General features: G+C 46.7%; 2 protein-coding genes across 4 annotated transcripts in view; both read left to right on the top strand.

Annotated features, from left to right (window-relative positions):
- Nucleotides 1-9,238, top strand: part of PSMD1 (proteasome 26S subunit, non-ATPase 1) — an 80,143-nt gene extending 70,905 nt beyond the window's left edge. The window contains exons 21-26 of the mRNA XM_009635627.2: nt 30-199; nt 1,930-2,022; nt 3,607-3,699; nt 6,053-6,199; nt 8,044-8,198; nt 9,049-9,238. Coding sequence (XP_009633922.1) covers nt 30-199; nt 1,930-2,022; nt 3,607-3,699; nt 6,053-6,199; nt 8,044-8,190 — 650 coding nt within the window. The 3' untranslated portion in view covers nt 8,191-8,198; nt 9,049-9,238. The remainder of the gene's footprint in view (nt 1-29; nt 200-1,929; nt 2,023-3,606; nt 3,700-6,052; nt 6,200-8,043; nt 8,199-9,048) is intronic.
- Nucleotides 9,239-17,528: 8,290 nt separating this feature from the next.
- The window catches only part of ARMC9 (armadillo repeat containing 9), a 68,337-nt gene continuing 67,137 nt past the window's right edge, over nt 17,529-18,728 (top strand). For all 3 annotated transcript variants that reach the window (XM_035891202.1, XM_035891211.1, XM_035891210.1), the window contains exon 1: nt 17,529-18,128. The gene's annotated coding sequence lies outside the window, so the exon portion shown is untranslated. The remainder of the gene's footprint in view (nt 18,129-18,728) is intronic.

Genomic DNA, 18,728 nt, shown 5'->3' with positions numbered 1-18,728 from the left:
TAACTTCTTTCATTTATGATTCCTTACAGGGGGCCATAACGTAACTATTTCGCTGCAGTCGAGGACGGGGCATACGCACATGCCTTCTGTGGTGGGGGTTCTGGTCTTCACCCAGTTCTGGTTCTGGTTCCCCCTGTCACACTTCTTGTCGCTGGCTTTCACCCCAACCTGTGTCATCGGTCTTAACAAGGATCTTAAGGTATGTAATGAGCAGAGAGGAGAAGAGGCACTGATAGCTGCTTGGAAGACTCAAGTGGTCTGGGAGGGGTGTGCATGGATTTGTTGGTTTTCTTTGTATGTCTCCAGCTTGTTTGGGCCAGAAAAGGTGCTAACTGGAAGAAGTCTGAAAAGCAGGCTTAAATTGCAGAACTGGTGGTGGGAACAGGAACAAGAAAAATGTAGAGAGCAGACTTTGACCCCTTTATTTCAAAGTAGCTAATAAAGAAAGGAACTCTAGTCAGTATACATGGGCAGAGACCACCCCATTATCACTCCAGAAGGTCAAGGTTATTTACAGAAGGTCAAGGTTATTAAAAAGAAAAAATATATACACCTGCGTTGCCCCCTGCCTTCCCATATAAATTATTTGATATTCTCCCCTAGGAAAGCTAAAAATGGTAAAACAGGTTTTATTTGGATTCCTTGGGGAGTAAACATTAAACCGAGCAGTCATGGGTACTGCACTTTTCATATGCATCTGTTCTTACAGCTGATTATTTGTGGTATGGCCCCTGCAAGCTGTGTACCATGCTGGGTCTCCTGTGCTGAAGAACTGAGCTAGTAAATTCCACAAAAAAACTCCTGAATGTGGCAGCTCAGGGGTGTGCAGCCCCCTCCAGTCATTGCTGCAGGCTTATTCTGTGATGCACAGAGCATGCATAGGGCAGGGCTGCTCTCAGAGTTCCTGTGTGGGACTGAGCCAGCCCCTGGACAAAAAACAGGGTCTAGGTTGCTCTTCCCCACCTGTCTCAGGTTGAGCATTGAGTCAGTCTACACCCAGCTCAAAATTCTCGCTCTGCTTGAAGAGAGAGGCTTGCATGAAAATGTCGTTTGGTTTTTTGGTGAGTTTTGTGGTTCCGCGCCCCCCCACCCCCATGTCCCAAATACTTCACGGGGGTTGCATTGCTGCTTGGCTCAGCACCTTTTTGGCTGCTTGGCTGTGCTGCCATTTTGACTCTCTCTCCCCATCGCCTAGAGTTTCCAGAGAGCTGAAGTGGCTGTAGGGTGAGATTATGTTGTATAACTTGGCTTGCATCCTAAAGCCAGCTACAGGTTGGATGTATGTTATGAGCTGCACCACACCCACCTTGCTTCCTCAGAGCAACCCCTGTTCTATTGTTGCTCCATGATGTGCCGTAAAGGAAGAGAGTTGAGATACTGCAGAAATTAATTCAGTTTAAGAATTTGAGTTAGCTGTCAAAAGGTGCTTTCTGCCCTTGCTTAAGTAGTTGACAGTAAGAGATTATGTGACATTGGTACCTGCCCCCAAAATGTACTGTCCTTTTGCAAGAGGTGAGTGTCAGGCAGTGCTTGGTTTGCCCTAGCGTGCGTTGACAAAGCAGATCTTCACTGAGATCTTAAACCAATTTTGCGTTAATACGAGCAGGCACAAAAACAACATCAAAACCACAAAAGCTTTGAAACAATGAAAACAAAGCATGGTGTGAATAGCGTGGAGTGTATGGAGAAGGCTAGGAGAGCTTGCCAGAGTCAAATTATTGAATAATTAAATAACATTGTTCTAGTTGAACTGTTGCCACTGATAACAGTTTCTCAGCTTCCGGAAGGGGAGAAGGGGAAGCTTGTATTCTTTAGAGGATCTGTGTTTGTCTCTGCTGGAAGGAAAATGAAGCTAAAGTAATTGTTCTGCTGTGGATTTTCCCCCCTAATTTTCTAGTCTCTAACAATTTTTTTAACTGTTTGTCTTAGATGCCAAAAGTCCAGTACAAGTCCAACTGTAAGCCGTCCACATTTGCCTACCCCCCACCTCTCGAGGTACCAAAGGAAAAGGAGAAAGAAAAGGTATTTGGGCTAGCTTTCTGTGTTGTAAAGACTAACCCCTTTTCCCTCCTAGTATAAACATTGACTTTGGTGGCGCTAACAGGGAATCTAAAGAGCGAAAGAAAAACTGGCAGGCGTTATTGTCTCTGAAAGAGAATTCTAGCTATTTTTTCCTGCTGTGCCTGGGACTGTTGCTGATCATGGCATACAACTGCTGTGCTACTGAGTCACTGGAAGCTCTCTTGTCTCCAGTGGTCAAGCGCAAGCATTGATTAATAAAACTGTTTTCCATGCCCTACTGATTTGTATGCACGTACCATCTTTGTGCCGCACCAAGCACAATGGGGTCCTTGTCCATGACTTGGGCTTCAAAATGCTACTGTAGTGCAAACACTGAGAATATTAGGTGCTTCTCAAATAGTCCCATATGGAAGGACAGAAGTGTGCCAGGGCTCAGGGCAGTGGGCCCATGTGCTAGAATAATTGCAAAAAGGTAAGCGTGGAACTGAGAATATCTAGGTATTGAAAAGGAAGAGATGAGACCTGTGGGATGACAAGCGGGACAATAGTGGAAGCAATTTCTCTCCTGGCACAAGATGGTAAAAGCTGTTGAGCAGACCACAGCAGCAGGCAGAACAGCCCTTAGGGAGCAATTGCAGCAGAAGAGACCTCAGGCATGTCATGCTGATGAATGACATTGCGTGAAAACTGTAAAACATTTTACCACAATTGAATGCTGGACAGGACAGATTTCTAAGTCACCAAAGAACCCAGAAATGAACTCTGATGAAAGGCAAAACTCACTGCTCATAGCTGCTGTCTCGCCTTTGGAATAGGATGGGAATTGGACAAATCCTTTCTCTTTTAAACTTCCCTAGACAAAATTAAAATGTGCCGAGACCCCATGTTTAGCCTAGAAAGCCTCACCAGCAACGTGATAAATGTGATTGCTTCCTGTCCCTCTTAAAGTTACTGCTTTACAGAGTAAGTTACTGTGGATAGAGGTGGGCTCACTGGAAGGGAGACACACTGAATTCTTGTATTCGAGTGTTGCTTCTGTGTACTTTCTGGCTCAGGAGTGCCAAAGCCTCCCAAGGGCTCCTCCATAGGGCATTTTGTGTATCCACTTCTTTAGATCAATGAGAAACACAGCTGTCTGCTTAGGGCAGTGGAACAGCTTTAGGTCATTCTGAAGAGTATCTATATAAGTGTTTCTTTACGTTGGAGACTCTGGCAACAGATTTACCTGTAACAAGAATTCCATTTGTTGCTCTGTTAAAAATAAACAAACCAACCTCTTGTATAGAGACACAGACAGTAATGATTAATCTCTAAATTAGGGAGTTTGCTCTCCTTCTGCATATGTGGCTGGACCCAGTTTGTATTCATGGCATTTTTTGTCCTACCTGTGCCATTTATTTGTTTTGACATTGGTGTATTTGTCTCTTAAACAGAGCAGTGGGTAGGAAGTGGAATTGATCTTACTGACACCTGCATTGAGAACTGACCTAACATTGATTTCCCTTTGTTCCCCTGCCTGGGGAGCTGAAGCACAGCGTACAGTGTTGCAGTCTTGTTGAATGCCTCCTCTGTTGACATGTCCAGGTTTCCACTGCTGTGCTGTCCATCACCGCAAAAGCCAAGAAGAAGGAAAAGGAGAAGGAGAAAGAGAAGAAGGAAGAGGAGAAGATGGAAGTGGTGGGTGCAAACGTTGAAACTTAAATGTCTTCTTTCCAACCCCTGCTTATAAATGTGGAAGGTGTGTCGTGAAAGCTGGCACCCACTTAACGCTGTCCCACCTGCCACCTGTGTTAGTTCTGAGCAAAGCATTAACACACGTTTCGGTGTACTGCATACACTGATTAGCATCTCTACTCTGTTTATGTGTGTGCAGTGTTAAAGGCAAGAGGTGGTGTTATTTATGAATCCATTATTTCTGAGAATTAAATCTTCTTCAGTATTGTTAAGTAACTGACTTCCTTAATGGCAGAAGCTTGTTTTGATAAATTTATGTGCCTTTAACTGTGTGAACTTATTGTGCCTTATTTCATTGCCTGCTGTTCCTAGACCAAGGGAATTTTATTTCTTATCCATGTACTTTTTGTATTAATGTGGAAAAAGTTTTAGTAATTTCATGTCCTTGGTACCTCTGACCTTTTAAAAAGGACTCAGTGTTGCAGCAGTTGCTTGATGGTTTCTGATTCAGTTGAGAGCACTGAAGAGTTTAAAATTTCTGGCTTTGCATGCGTTTAACCCTTGTTCTGAAATATTCACCTTTTGGGCAGCAGTCTCTTAGGTGCTTTGCCCATCTATCAAAATGCCAAACATTTATCCACACCCAGCTCAGACCCAGTTGAGCTTTGAGCACAGGATCCATACGCTGCTAAGTAGTTACGGTGATTGCTTTGGTCCTCTGGTGATTTCTTTCGTCTCACAGACCTGACACTGGAACTTGTCATCTTCATCTGTGAATAATGTGTCATCCTGGAGCAAGCTGAGGGATAGAGAAACGGCTGGATAATGAATTCTTGGTGGTTGCTGTAATTTGGAAAACATATGGCAGCTAAAATTCTTGCTGTACCCTGACAAAGGACCCTTCCTTTTGTGCTCTGCGAACAGATGCAAATATGCCAAGAACAACTAAGTTGAAAATGAGTTATGCTGACAAGCTCAGCAGAAACCTTTCTGATTCCACTTTAACATCTATGTGAGAAAAGCAACGTGGTCACAGATTTTTTTGCCTCTTTAATTTTAAAAAGAAACACACAAATGGTATGTGAAGGGAGTGTGGCATAAGATCAAAGATGTATGTGTAAAATAACCTTCCAAGACCTACTTAAATGTGGCCATGTTGTAGGCAATGAACTTTATGCAGTTGGCTCAGAAAATGAATCATATCATGCATGCAAGGTAGAATCTCTGGGGTTTGTCTTTTTGCTCCTTTATCAATGTTTCCTTGTCATCAAACATTGCCTTTTCTTTGAATTATTCTTACAGCACTATACACTGAGCAAAATGTGCTGAACATATTCATGTTTCTTCTAAAATTGCTACACCTTACAGTGATGTACAGGTGTTGAGAGGAAGCAATACATTAGAAGGGATTTGTGTATTGTGTCTGGGTGTTTGTACGCTCCAGATGTCTGAAAAGTTTTCTTGGCTGAATTGAGGAGAAAAAATGAGGATAGTAAAAAGGGAGCTTGCTGCCACCTGCTGTGTTCGCGTCAAGCGTTTTGCCATTGTCCTAATGTTTTAGAGGTATAATTGCTTTCCTGTTTTTCTTTTATGCCTGTTATATGACTAGTAATCCATAGCTTCCAAGAGATCTGCACAGCAACAAGTCACTTGTGCCAGCGAAAGTCCTGTCTGCTGTTACAGGACGTGCCCTGCATTTGGTGCTGTTCCTGATCATTTCCTATTGGTTGTTTCCATCTCTCCTGCAGTCTTTTTTGTTTGCAACTGGGATATTCCTGAGCAAGAGGGAAAACATGATCCATGTTCTTAAGTATGTAAAGGATGCTGTGGGTTTTTTCCTTCTGAGCTTTTGCCTCTGGCTGCTGAGTCACTGGTAAAGGAGGATTTAACTGCAATTCCCTAGGGAGTCAGTGAGGTCGAGTCATTTTGGTTGAGCTGCTGTCAGTGACATCTGTACAGCTGCAAGAATACAAGCGCAGCTTTTGGCAATTTTCATGTGCTAAATAATGATATTAAAGAATATTCAGTTGTGAACAAAAAGTGATGACTTAACAGAGGAAGTATTAGAAAGGGAAGGCAGAAGTAAACTGTACCACTGCTACCTCTTGTTGAACTTATTTTCACCTGCAGTTGAGAGCAAGGCATTGCTGTGATGATAGTTAAATCCACGCTGGCATTGCCTGTGCCAGCTGATAATTACATGTTAGCTTGTTCCCCAGCAGGAGGATGGCTTCTTGCCAGGCTCTGGAACTGCTGCCTGTGTTATGAGTAGCAGGTTATACCTTATCCTCCTGAATTGTGAAAGGGCTAGAGACTGCTGTTAAAATCATATTGATGTTTTCCTGCCCTTCCATAGGATGAGACTGAAAAGAAGGATGAAAAAGAAAAGAAAAAAGAACCTGAACCTAACTTCCAGCTTCTGGACAACCCAGCCAGAGTCATGCCTGCTCAGCTGAAAGTTCTCACTATGACAGAGAGCTGCCGATACCAGCCTTTCAAACCAGTAAGTGTCACCTTCCCAGTCCATGTGCTTGACAGAGCGTTCCCAGTGCAGGGCTTGTGCGTAAGGACCCAGGAGTTGTGTACGTGTTCATGAGACTGCCACTCACAGCTGGTGCTTCACTAACGTGTTAGAGATTTGCAACTTCACTGTTGTCATATTTACTTTTTAATGTTCCTGTCTCCAAATGATCACGTGGAGTTCTAACTGGGGAAAGCCAGAGCTGCGGCAAACCTTTTCACCATGCTAATGCTACTTTGTTTTTCTTTCTTCTACATACGTCAAACGCTGCCACATGGAAACCAATCAGACATACTCTGAGTACTAATGATATTGCTGGGGATGTAAAGACTGAGCCATGATCTTTACGATGGGCTGAGAAGTTGTACATGCTTGTTGTCAAAGTAGTGAAATACATTAGGACTTGTGCTGGAGCTGCTTTATCCTGCAGCGGGATTTATACCTAAATGGAGGGGTTTTTTTCATTAAACAGATTTCCTATTCAGTTAAATCTGACCTTAGAAAAGTGCCTTCATCTCATGTTAGCATAGAGAAGAGATAGCATGTGATTGTCAGATGGAGAATGAAAAAGATCCTTCAGCATTAAGCCCAAGGGGTAACTAACTTTTCTGTGAGATGCTCAAATATATTGCAAAGCTAATAAGCTCACTCCTGACCTCTAAATATCCTGACTCCAATTCTTCTGGCCTTTATTTTTGTTCAAGAAATAACACCCTTGACTTCCCCCTTTTGCAGGATTATGCAAGGGAAAATGGTGTTAAGTAGTAATATTTTTTTCCAGGAAAATAGTAATGTTTTTAGTAAATGGATTTCCTGGAATTCCATCAGCACATTGGAATTCTCTGTGCATCGTCCCCTTTTGAAACATCTCCTTTAGTGTAGCTGTGGAAGGATTTTTCAGTTTCTACCCTTTAAAGAGAGGAGGTGACCCAACTGGTGTTCGGATTGGGAAGATCTGCTGTGTGGTCCAGTAAGTGTCCACTCCTGCAGCTGAAATGTGGACGTATGTAGCTGTTTGCTTCAGTTTCAAAAGAAGCAGAGTCCTTGGTGAGGGGGGTGCAGTTTCCTGCCTTATTTTTGAAGCTAACAGAACAGTGCAGTTTTTTGCTGGGATTAGGGTGTGTAACCAAGGAGGCTCTTGAAACAGAACTGTTCTGGACCTTTGCTCTGCTTTGGGGAATGCCAGAGTAAAAGGCCTCTTTGAAATGCTGTTTATAGCCTGGAATCCTGCTGCGGCCAAAGCCCTGATCCCAGCCAGGCGTGACGCTGCACTGCCTCTTCACGCCTTGTGTTTCAGTCCTGAGATGCACAGATTTGCTTCAGCCTGCCAGAATGCTTGGTTGTGATCTTTGTAATTAATTCACCTTTGTTTTTACAAGGTTCTGTTAATAGGATTCCTCAGTTGGTGGAAGCTGGTGATCAGATTAGTCTCTGTTTCAGATAGCCTCCTGGGAGGCGGCTACGCAGAGAGGCTTCACTGAGCTTTGTTGCCCTGAAAAGATGCACCTTGTAAAGCAATTATGGTTCAATTAGTTTTCATGTGGAAAGCCCCAGACTGGGACTGGGGTAAAGCTCTGAATCCAGATACCATTTTCTATCAAACTGAGACTTAGGTAGTGGAAATAGAAAAGGTAGCCTGGATATAGGCTCTGTCTGTTCCATCCCTTTACCAAGCAGGGATCTGGGTGAGTGTCAGACCCTTTGCTCTCTTGCAACTCATTTCTGCTGAGGTGTCTCATACGGCCTAGGATAAACACTGTGGCCACAAACACCCCACCACGGAGCAGAGGCAAGCAGTTCTAAAGCTCATGGCACTTGTCTTGCAGCTGTCCATTGGAGGCATCATCATTCTGAAGGACACCAGTGAGGATATGGAGGAGCTGGTTGAACCTGTGGCAGCTCACGGTCCGAAGATCGAGGAAGAGGAGCAGGAACCTGAACCACCAGAGCCCTTTGAGTACATTGATGATTAAGACCTGAGGTACAGTGTAGTGTGCAGAGTCACCTTTATTAATCCCAATGAAGGAAAAGCCTCTTTGGATCAACTGAAGCAGTTACCAGCAGCCAGCACTCCTGTTTTATCTGTTTGACAGCTTCTGTGCCAGATTCAGAAACATGCTCTGTCCTGGTTTGAAGAGTTTGGCAGTAATAAAAGAGAAGTTCGCTCTTCCAGATCAGGCCTGACCCAGTCATACTGGGTCTGGTCTCTGATTTCGCAGGCTTGGCTACTCTTGAGTAGAGCCTTGCTGGGCAGAGTTAGAGCAGTGCATGGGGTCATAGGCAAAAGCTGAGCTAGAAATAATCCTCTCATGAAAGATGGTTCCAGAGGGGCAAGTGGTTTATGTAACAAAGCTGTCATCTACTTGACCTCAGTGTGGCAGGATTGGTCGAAAGAGAACTACTGCTCTGCTTTCTGGGCTTGTCTTGTCTTCCCAGCAGTTCTTAGCAGAATTTAAAGATGCTCCAGTCGTGGGCTCTGGGGTGCTATCTGAGCCTGACATAATGATACTTGTAGAGCTATTCCAGGCAGTGCATGGTGCAGTTCTCAGGTTCCTTGGTTAAAAGTGCCTGAACTGATGTGCAAGTTTCTCACTGAGAGGCAGAAACCCTGTTGCTTTATTTCCAAATATGGGCTGGCATGTCCCAGTGCTCCCAAGAGCAAAGATTATGCACTTGGAATTGGTGGATGGGCAGGAAAACAAACTCCTTGCTAAAAACTGTAAATGTTGCGTCAGTGGCAGTTGCTCGGGGTTGAGTGTGTGGGGCCAACCACAAGAACCCTTAGTTAAATAAGCTTGCTTTTCTGGTTTTTCTCTCTCCCCTTCCTCCAGGATCATGCCCTCTAAAGAAGACACTATGCTTGATAACAGAAAGACAGACCTGAAGACCTTCCTGTTGAGATCTGCTGTTCAGTGCATGCAGCCCCAATCTGTGCTGAGCTAAAGCTGATAGTCCGTGTTTTATGGCTGGAGAACAGATATATGCTATTTAGTGTACTCTTTCACAAAACCTTGTTTTCAAATAAATATATTAAAAACTCTTGACAGAAAACTTGCTGCTTTAAAAAAAAAAAAAAAAGGAAGTCTAACAACCTTCTTTTCTGCTCACCCCAGATGTTAAAAACTAGACCTGAGTTGTGCATCTTCCTCCAGCAAAGCTTGGCTGACTGCTCCTCTGTCGAGTCATTGGGATCTGTGCACACCTCTGCTTTCTCTAGCACTTGTGTAGGCTGAGCAAGGTCACCAACTCCCGTCTGGCCCAGCCGTGGCTCCGATGCTATGGAGAGAGCAGGTCTCTACTTACCAGCAGCTCTCCAGATGAGGTCTGCTTCCAAGTTACCTCTGTGATACTTGCCTTTATGCTGATCTTCCCCCTTGCTCATCCTGGTATTCGTGACAGTGTGGGGCTCTGGGTGTTAGTGATGGGGAAATGGGGTTGCTCATCCTGGTATTCGTGACAGTGTGGGGCTGACAGAAGGGCTCTGGGTGTTAGTGATGGGGAAATGGGACATGCTTCTGTTTCACATAATCCCTTTTTTTTTTTTTTTTTTGCCTCTGGGCTTTCACTGCGTTCACCAAATATGAGCATAATAGCTAATGCGAGCAGGCAGCTCGGAATACTTTACAGGCCTAGATGGGGTGAATCCAGACATGCAAGTTGTTACAGTGATGTGCATCATTAGCCAAGGGGGGATTTACAGTCAGGGGTATGGAATGAGCAGCAGTCAGAAGAAAAGAATGCAGCTCAACTGTTTGCTGTCAGCCCAGCCGTTCCTTCACCTGTCGGGCTGTAATGCTTCACGGGGCGCCTCGCTGGTGAGCCAGAGACTGCTGCCCTGGTCAGCTGTAAGCCCAACGCCAGGGGAAGCTCCGTCACTTGAAGGAGCGCTTAAACGGAATGAGGTTTTTATTGTATGTATGTTGGGAGTGTTTTGCTCCTTGTGAACATACCGCAAGCTCATGTGCATCAGTAATAATGGAAGACAAATCTTGCATGTAGTGCCTGGGAGCTTTTCCAGCAGATGGTTTATTTTGGTGAATGTTACTATAGCGATAGAACAGTCTGCCTTTGTTCTCTGCAGAGCTGAAGCAGTACAGAGCAGAGGTATGGGACTGAAAGTCAATTTTTGAGTCCTAGGCTTCAGTCAGAAGTCCCTGAAGTTGAAACACTGTCTTGGTAAGGGTGCTGGTCAGAGCTCGCAGTTCTCAGCATGATCCAGGTCTGTTTTCCCATGGAGCAGAGCCAAGTGTGAACCTGCAATGGCTACAGACAATGCGACTGTCAGTAAACTGGAAACAAAGAGGGAATTGCTGCTCTAATCCCACAGTCATTCAGAGCAAGACCTGATATTGCAGTGCAAGAAACAAACAGGACAAATGTACATTATGTGAATCCGTCTGGTGCTGGAATCCTGTCCATTAGAATGGGTACCTATATCCCTTGCTCCTGCATGTTCTGCTGATGCCAACTGGTGTGGTCTGTGGTGATGTTTTTCAGGTAATATGTTACTCATGCCTTGTGTCATCTTACAAAATACTGTGCCGAGGGGAGGACACTGGGAGAAGGGAAAAAAAAAAAAATCATTTCAGGTCATTCAGCAACCTGCCAGACAGCCAGATATTGCTGGGAGATTTCCAGAGTAGGAATGCTGGGAATAGCTGGCTCAGAAGGACCTGAAGTCCTATATTGATGCCTTGGCCGAGCTGTGAACAGTCTGCTTCTATTCACAGGACATTTTGCCAAGCCTTTCATACTGTAACAGACGTTTCAGGGTAGCCAGTATATTCCTGGCGCTCACTACAGGTGTTTCTTGGTGTGGCTGTGTAAATCTGTACACACGGAGCAGTTCCCACTGAGCCGTGTACTGCCTGGGGCACCATCCAGGAGACTTGGTTCTTGTGCTAAATGATTTTCTTGTGCCTGACAGACCACTCCTGCCTCTGGCAATGATGTTTCCTAGAGCTCCCTTGGCACAAGCAAATGTAAAAACCTCAGATAGCCCCAAACTGATTCCTGAGCTGCCACTCTGGGGCCATGTGGTAAGGTTACACTTGAGCAGTTGGATTTTTAGAGGAGCTTTTGGTGGCTGTGGAAGGAAAAAGCTATGTGCGCCAGGCTTGGGAGCACCAGGAGGGACATCTGGAAATTGGCCTGTCTGTTTGCACTTCCCTGGCTCTGCCACTCGCTGTGTTTTGTCTTCACTGTGTAAATGCACGTGGGAACTGCATGGTTTAGGATTGACGCCACAGAGAGAGCACACACAGAAAAGCATTGACTGTCTTGGCTTTTTCCCCTGGCTGCTCTGCGCTTTCCTGCTTGGGAGACTGTCCTCGACCAGTCCAGGGGAGGAGGGAGAGGAGCTAGAGAGCATCGACAGCAGTGGCCGCTGGTTGAAGGGCGAGGAAGGAGCGGCTCGGTGGGATGGTGCTCAGGGGAGGAACAACCATGGGGAGCATTTTCTAGCAAGTGCAAATCGACCTTTCACCAGAGGGCTGATGATTGAGAAGCGGCTCCTCTCTTCACAGTAAGTGGCTCCCAGGGGCTTCAGCCTCTCTGGAGAGAAGGCTGTGCGTGGAATGAATGTCTTGGTTGCTCGTGCATTTGACATCAGTAGATAGGATTTCCCTTTGGGGATTTCCTCAGCTGAGCTCTGCAATCAGAACCTGCTCTGCTGCGAAGCGCCCAGGTCCTTCCCAGCTGCCCACGCAATGGACAGCCCCTCAGGTACATGTGCTCAGGCCCTGTAAGTTCATGAAGGATGAACCTCTTCCACCCACACCACATCTTGAGAGGAAGCCAGTCCTGTGCCTTGGTGAGACATGCATCTAGCTCAGGCTGCTCTTGCTCAGGGGATACTGCTTAAAAGACTCAGACAGCACAAGGACAACAGGTCCTCCTACAGGGTGCTTTTGAGAGTTTGTGGTACAAAACAATGTGTCCTGGCTATAGAATGGTCCCATACATGCGGATTTTTTTCTAACCTCTACATATTTATTCAGATTACTCATCAGGCTGCTGAGGATGCTGCTCTGTGACCACCTAAGGTGCCGAGCTTTGCTCAATTGCCAAGGTGCCACTTAGGAAATTTGGAAATGGCCAACCTGTGACTTCGTAAAAAAATGAAAAAATAAAACCCAAACCCAAACATGCAGAGAGGCTGTAACAGCCCCAGGGGAGTTCAAGTAAACCTCTAGGAAGAGTCTAGAAATGTCCTGGAGATACAGCAGAAAACCTCTAGAAAAAACTTGCAGGGAATGGCCAGGAAACCTCCAGAAATCTTCTGGAAAAGGGCTAGAAAACATCCAAGAAGGCTCTGGAAAGCCACCTGGGCTGGATCCTGACCCCATGCTAAGGCATCTGACCAGTTTTCCCTGAGGGCAGATTGGTCCAGTAACTGTGGGACCGTCTCAGTGCTGTGCATGGTGGACGGAGGCCACTACTGGTTTGCTGATCTCCAGTTTGGAGAAAGCGTGGTGGGAGCCTGGAAAGCTTCACTGCTGCTTTAAATAATGTCATTTAGCCACGGTGACTCATTAGCACTGACTTCATAGGAAGTGCTGCTCTCCTGGGCATGTCTGGGGATGCTGTGGAGGGACCCACCCCGGGGTGTTTGCCAGGGGGTAACTGGACCTAAAGCTCCTGGGTTTGCCGGAGGGAGAGGCTGAGGTGACAGGAAGCATGTTTCTGTCTCTCCTGACTAATGAGCCTCATGCCCCTTAACCCTGGTGAGAAATAAATCACTTCAAAAGCATGCTGCTTCTGACAGATTCCAGAATTCCTCTAAGAGGCCCTGGACGTGTCCCTAGTCTCTCCACTCATTAACTTGGGTATGAGCCCCTTGCTCCTCCACCACGCTGGGGACAAAAGCAGAGCTGGAGATATTGGAGGTGGAGCTCCTAGAGCAAGGGGTCTTCAAGCAGGGGGCCAAGAGACCCCCAGCATCGCTCCTCTGCCTTGTCGGGCACTCAGTAGGTCTCATTCTCCCACCTCTCCCCATCACAGCGGTGCCACCCTCCCTATCTCTCCCCTTCCTTCCAGGGCTAGGCGAAGCTCTTCCTCCTCACTGTGCAACACGAAGGTTGGGCGCTGCTGATAATAATGACGACAATGTTGGTGATTTATCTTCCTGTGTCCTGGAGGCTGGAGCGTCCCCCACCCTCCCCTCTGCCAGACCTCAGCCTGCCCTGGGCTCCTCCCATGCGTGCTGCTCTTGGCATTGGTGACAGGTTGGGGTTTCAGCCCAGCTCTGGGCCCACCTTAACCCTGCAGCAGTGGCAGGATGAGGGAGATGGGGAGCACAGGTACTGCAGGACTGTCCAAGGCTTGTGGTATTTGCTTGCAACCTCTGATGGGACCAGTCAGCCTGAAGGCCTTCACCCAAGGGTGCTGCTCTTTCCCCACAGTGGCTTCACGTGGGAGCAAGGGTCTTTGCTCCCTCAGTGAAGATAACTGGTTTTGGCAGCCCTGGTTCAATGTGTTTCTCCAGCACTAGTGGGATTGGGCTGGCTCATGCTCTGTGCCTTGGGAGGAGAAGCTGCCCCAGACCCTGTTGCAGGGCTCCAGCTCAGAACTGGCTTGACTTGACCTCTGAAAGCCGGCTCTGGGTGGGCAAATAGTCCCGCTGGCAGCAGCACAGGTCTGGAGTTTTGTTTCAAGGCCTATGCTCCAGTTCCTGGCGTTGGCTGCACAACTAAAGCTCTGGTTTTTGCTCAGAAGTAGTGCTGTGCAGGTACTCAGGTGAGCCATCAGTGTCTCTTCCAGCATGTGGGGGAACCGGCGTTACCCACATGTTGCAGAGAGGTGACTTGAGGCAAATCCTGTTTCTGCCCAAGTCCTTTGGAGAGCAGCTAACCAGAGGTCCTGAAGACCATAACCCCAGCCATCCAGCCCTGTGCACTTGGTCTGGTGGACCCTGCAGCCTGACACCTGTGACACAGGTGTGTTTAAGCAACACATATGTCTGGGTTTTTTTCTTTGTGTTTGCAAAGCATGTGCAGTGGAGGGTCTATACCATAAGGGTCCTGGTGAAGTGGGTCCTGGTGAGCAGGGGGGGACACCCTGGGGCCCGCTGCCCACTGCCTTGGTGCAGGGCTGGCCAAGGGGAAGGGCAGTCGTTTGGTGGCAGCAGCATCTCTGGCCAGGGGCATAAATAGCTGCTCTGGTGACCCAGGGAAGAATTGCTGCACAGGCAAGGTTAATTGTTGGCAGAAATTATGGGGACATTGTTCCTCCAAAGATAACCTGCAAGGGATGAAGCATGGAGCAATTTTTTTCCCCTTCAGAGTAAAGGAAAAAGACCTGAAATATCGGTGCAGTGTCTTTGTTCTCAGCTTTAGGCTGGCTCTCCCATTTAATTGTTTTTCTCCATTCCATGTCAATGAGAACCAAGATGGATTAACTTTTTGTTTCTCCGCTGTGTCCTCCCAGAGGAGAAGCTGAGATAGCTCCTGTAGGGCTGGGCAAACTCTCTGTTTCCTTTAACTTCACACAGAGTTCTTTTTTATTTTTAGCTTAAGCATGAAATCTGGGATTCAGGGATGAACAAGAAGCAGCTGAAAATTTGCTGGAAACATCTGCATTGGGCAGCAGAATTCATGGGCTCATTCATAGATGAAACCTGCTGCTTGCTCCTCTAGCAGGCCTGGAGGTTTTGCAATTTGTCCCCGAGTGATCAGGCAGGTGGCCATTGGTCTGTGTCGGTGGCGTGGGACAGATGGCCGTTGGTCTGTGTTGGTGGCAGCGTCAAAGCTGTGCCCATGTGATGAAGGCAGTGAGGTTCCCTGGGGCTGCCGCTGGGACTGAGGATGTTTCTCCTGACAGTGAAGCTCTCTGTCCTGCTGTTTCTGTGCACCTGGTTTTCCAGACTATTTTCTCCATGTTATTTTTTAATATGAACTAAAAAAACTATTTCAAGTAACTATCATTACTATTTTCTCCATATTATTTCCCTTAAGAGCATCTCTAGCTCTTCCCTCCTCCCAGCCCCCTGCCATTTTTGGCTGGAAAGCCTTGCTGTTACTGTAAGCCAACCCTCTCACTCATTGGTGTTCACCTTGGTTGGGGGTTTAATGACCCATGTCTTAGATGAGCACGTGCCAGAAAGCCCAGCTTGGGCCCCCTTCAGGCCCAGGGCTCTGAGCTGCCATCACCCCCCACAGAGGCACCCCCAGCCCCACAAAGGCAGTTGGTCTCCACTGGTTGTCAGCTCTGTCCCTTTAGGGATCTCTGAAGGGTAACCTCTGCCACAGCTGGAAAGGTACCATGGGCTGATCTATCAGGATGGAGGAGCAGAGAAAGTGCTGGAGGACTTTGGCCAGCCCGCAGCAGGGTGGTGGCAGTGGCAAGAAGGTTTTGCAGAGGTTGGAGAAAGCGGCGTCTCCTTTCCAGGTGGGCACTTGAGGGATGTGGGGGGCTGACATTGCAGGGCAATAGGTTGGATCCTGGATGCTCCTATCCTCATCTGCAAAGTCCTGCTGGGAGAAGAAAGCTCTGGCTCCTTCCATGCCAGGCTGCAAGGTGCCTGGGAGCATTCTTCACCATTCTGCAATGGAGCTGAAAGGAGCTTTTTGGGGACCCACCAGCCAGTCCCTCCTCCCTCCCTGCCCTGCGCTGAGCAAGCCAAGAGGCCTCTGGATCTCAAGGAGAGCTGAGTTCACCCTGTCGCCTCCTTCATGCATCCCGTGGCACAAAATCAAAGTCCCTCTTGTGCTTCTCCTGGTCAGGGACTTTGGTTACAGGAAATTACTGAAGAAAAGTCCATATATAAATAGCCTGGCACAGGCTGACCACATCCTGGTGGGGAGAGGTGAAACTTGAGGCTCGGCAGCAGCTAAACGAACCCCATCCAAGGGAGACAGAGCAGCTTTGTGAAGCCTGATGCTGGGGAGAGCAGAGAGGTTTTGCAATTCCATTGCCATGGTTTTCCTTGCAGAGGGCCCTGGGGAAGCACTGCTGTGTAATTTGGTATGTGAGCAGTCTCTGAACTGCTGGGCAAGTTCCTTGCCCAAGCGCAGGACATTGGTCCAAGCAAACCCCTCTGTCCCCCAGCCAGTCCCAGTAGGAGCCAGTCCGTGCTCCAACCCAACCAACAATAATGTGTCATCAACTGAAAACTCAAATGACTTCTTACTTATTTATTGCCTAAATGCCCCTTCAAAGTATTCCTTGAAAATCCAAACTAAAATCTTTTTGGCAACTAAAAGCTATAAATGGCCAAGGGAGCCAGTCCCTCCTCCCGCTGGAGATGGACTAAATTCCTCATAGGCTCTAGCATGGTAATACTCAACAAAAATATTTAAAGTTTGCTATTGTGAGATCTCTGTAGAAGTGTATGCAATAGAAAAAAAGAAACCTCTGGCTGTAGACTTACTCTATATATGCAGAGTATGTCTACTGTTGGTATTATTAAGTGTTGAAGTTTCACGTAGATAAACATTACGTTTGTTTCTGTACATAAAACTTTGGTATTTGGTAAACAAATCACCAAACCCAGAAATTCCAGTTACCAGCTCAATCATGTACCTACCTGACCATTTACCAGTGCATGCAGTAACTCAAAAGCCAATCTGAATGCTAACTGTCACACTCCCGGGCAGCAACGAGAATGCAACCTAACGCTTGGAATAGAAACTTCCCCTCGCTTCCTAGGAATTCCGTGTTGTTCTCCAAAAATGTTTGTGTGCTTTCTAGAAATTTCAGTGGGCTTTCTATGGATTTTTAATGGGCTTTCTAGGAATTTCCCACAACTTTCTAGGAATTCAGATGGGGCTCTAGGAATTTTCCTTTACTTTCTGGGAATTTCTTTGTGCTTTCCAGGAATATCCTTGTTCTTTCTAGGAATGCAGAGAGCTATGTAGCGGTTATAGAGTGGAATTCCGTAGTGCTTTCTCAACAGTTTGATGTGCTTCCTAGCAATTCCAGCTGGCTTTCACATGCTTTTCTTCTAGTAAAGAAAATTCTAGGAATTTTCAGGTGCTTTCTAGGAATGACAGAGCCATTTCTAGAAATACCCAAGCACTTTCTAGGGATTGCAGAGCACTTCCTGGAAATTTCTCAGTGCTTTCTAGCAATTCCCCATTGCTTTCTAGAAATTGCAGACTGTTTTCTAGGTGCCGTCAAGTGCTTTCTAAGACTTACAGTGTGGTTCCTGAGAATATCTTTGATCCAAACTCCAGGCTGTCAACATCCTCCAAGAAGCCACAGGGCTAGAAAAATTTCTCTGCAGTGTGCAGCATCTGTTTTTTTAAAATAAATAGCAGGGGGCATACCTATACATAGAAGGGCCCCCCCTATCTTGGCAAAAGCAGGCAAAGGCACAAGGTGTCAGATGTTCATCTTCCCTTCTGGAACAAATGCTGCCCACAGCCCTGACCAATTCCTTCATCAGGAAACCTCATGCCTGATTCTAGTATTGCTAGATTATTCACTCTGAGGCTCTTCTGCCCAAATTCAGCCAACGCATTCCCTTTCTGATTGTAACGATCTTGGACGAGCAGCCAGCCTCTTCCTCCTGGGTCCTTCTGGCTTGCAGCAGGACACACTGGCTCTGCCCTGGCCTTGTATGGTCTTCAAACAGCACGTGGCAGGGCCCTGCAGACTTCTCTGTAGTGCACAGAGAGCGGTGGGATCCTCACCAAAGTTTCGGGAATCTGCTTGTCTGTCCCTTTGCCCTTGCCTGTTGTGATGTGCTTGCTGGGAGTGCTGGGGAAGGAGTGAACCTGAAGAAAACTGGTGAGGTTTCTCCTTATTTCTTGGAGAAGCTCCTTCTGTGGCAGGATTTCTGTAACTGAGAACACCTCCCAAGCATGTTGAGTTGGGGAATGAGATGTTTTCAAGGGCTCCTGGCACACAAAGAGGTGATGGATGAAGCTACCTGTTTCTGGAACCTTTTCATCCACCACGTGAAACGCAAGTAAGTAAAAGTGGGTGGTTTGGCACAACCCTGGCTCAAACTATTGCTCTGTCCCTTACAGGGACAACCATAATTTGAAGAAGCAAGGCAAGGGAGGGGGCATAGATTTGTTAAAGCTGCTTCTGTCCTTCACAATTTAACATCTTCCTTTCCCTTCCCAAAGAGCAGCAGTCTGCCTCAGTATTTTATTCACAAATACCAACCCACCACTGGCTGGCCATGGAGCAGTGGTGAAATAACTCCCGTGGGTAATGGAGCGCTAGTGCCTGCTCACCATCTGTCATAACTCTGCTTCCCACCACCTCGCTCTTTCCAAACATTTCACCTATCAAGCTGATAATTTTAGATCTGGCAAGAATGTTTTTTTTTTTCCTGTTCCTTAATTTTTTTTTTTTAAAATTGCATAAGGAAAATACCCTTAGATCACAAGCCAAGGGAAGGCTGTACCTGAACTGCGTTCACCCACCCTGGTGTTGGAAACTTAAGGTTTGGCTGAGAAATGGTCTTGGTGAAGAGCTGTGCCTCTGAGCTAGCTGGTGAGGTTAGAGTTTGGGTTTTGTGAGGGTGTTAAGGGTCAAAATCTGTGTGTGCAGGGGAGAT

Source organism: Egretta garzetta, unplaced genomic scaffold (genome assembly GCF_000687185.1).
Source record: "Egretta garzetta isolate BGI_Z169 unplaced genomic scaffold, ASM68718v1 scaffold333, whole genome shotgun sequence".
NCBI lineage: Eukaryota > Metazoa > Chordata > Aves > Pelecaniformes > Ardeidae > Egretta > Egretta garzetta.
This window is presented reverse-complemented; position numbering and strand designations above follow the sequence as displayed.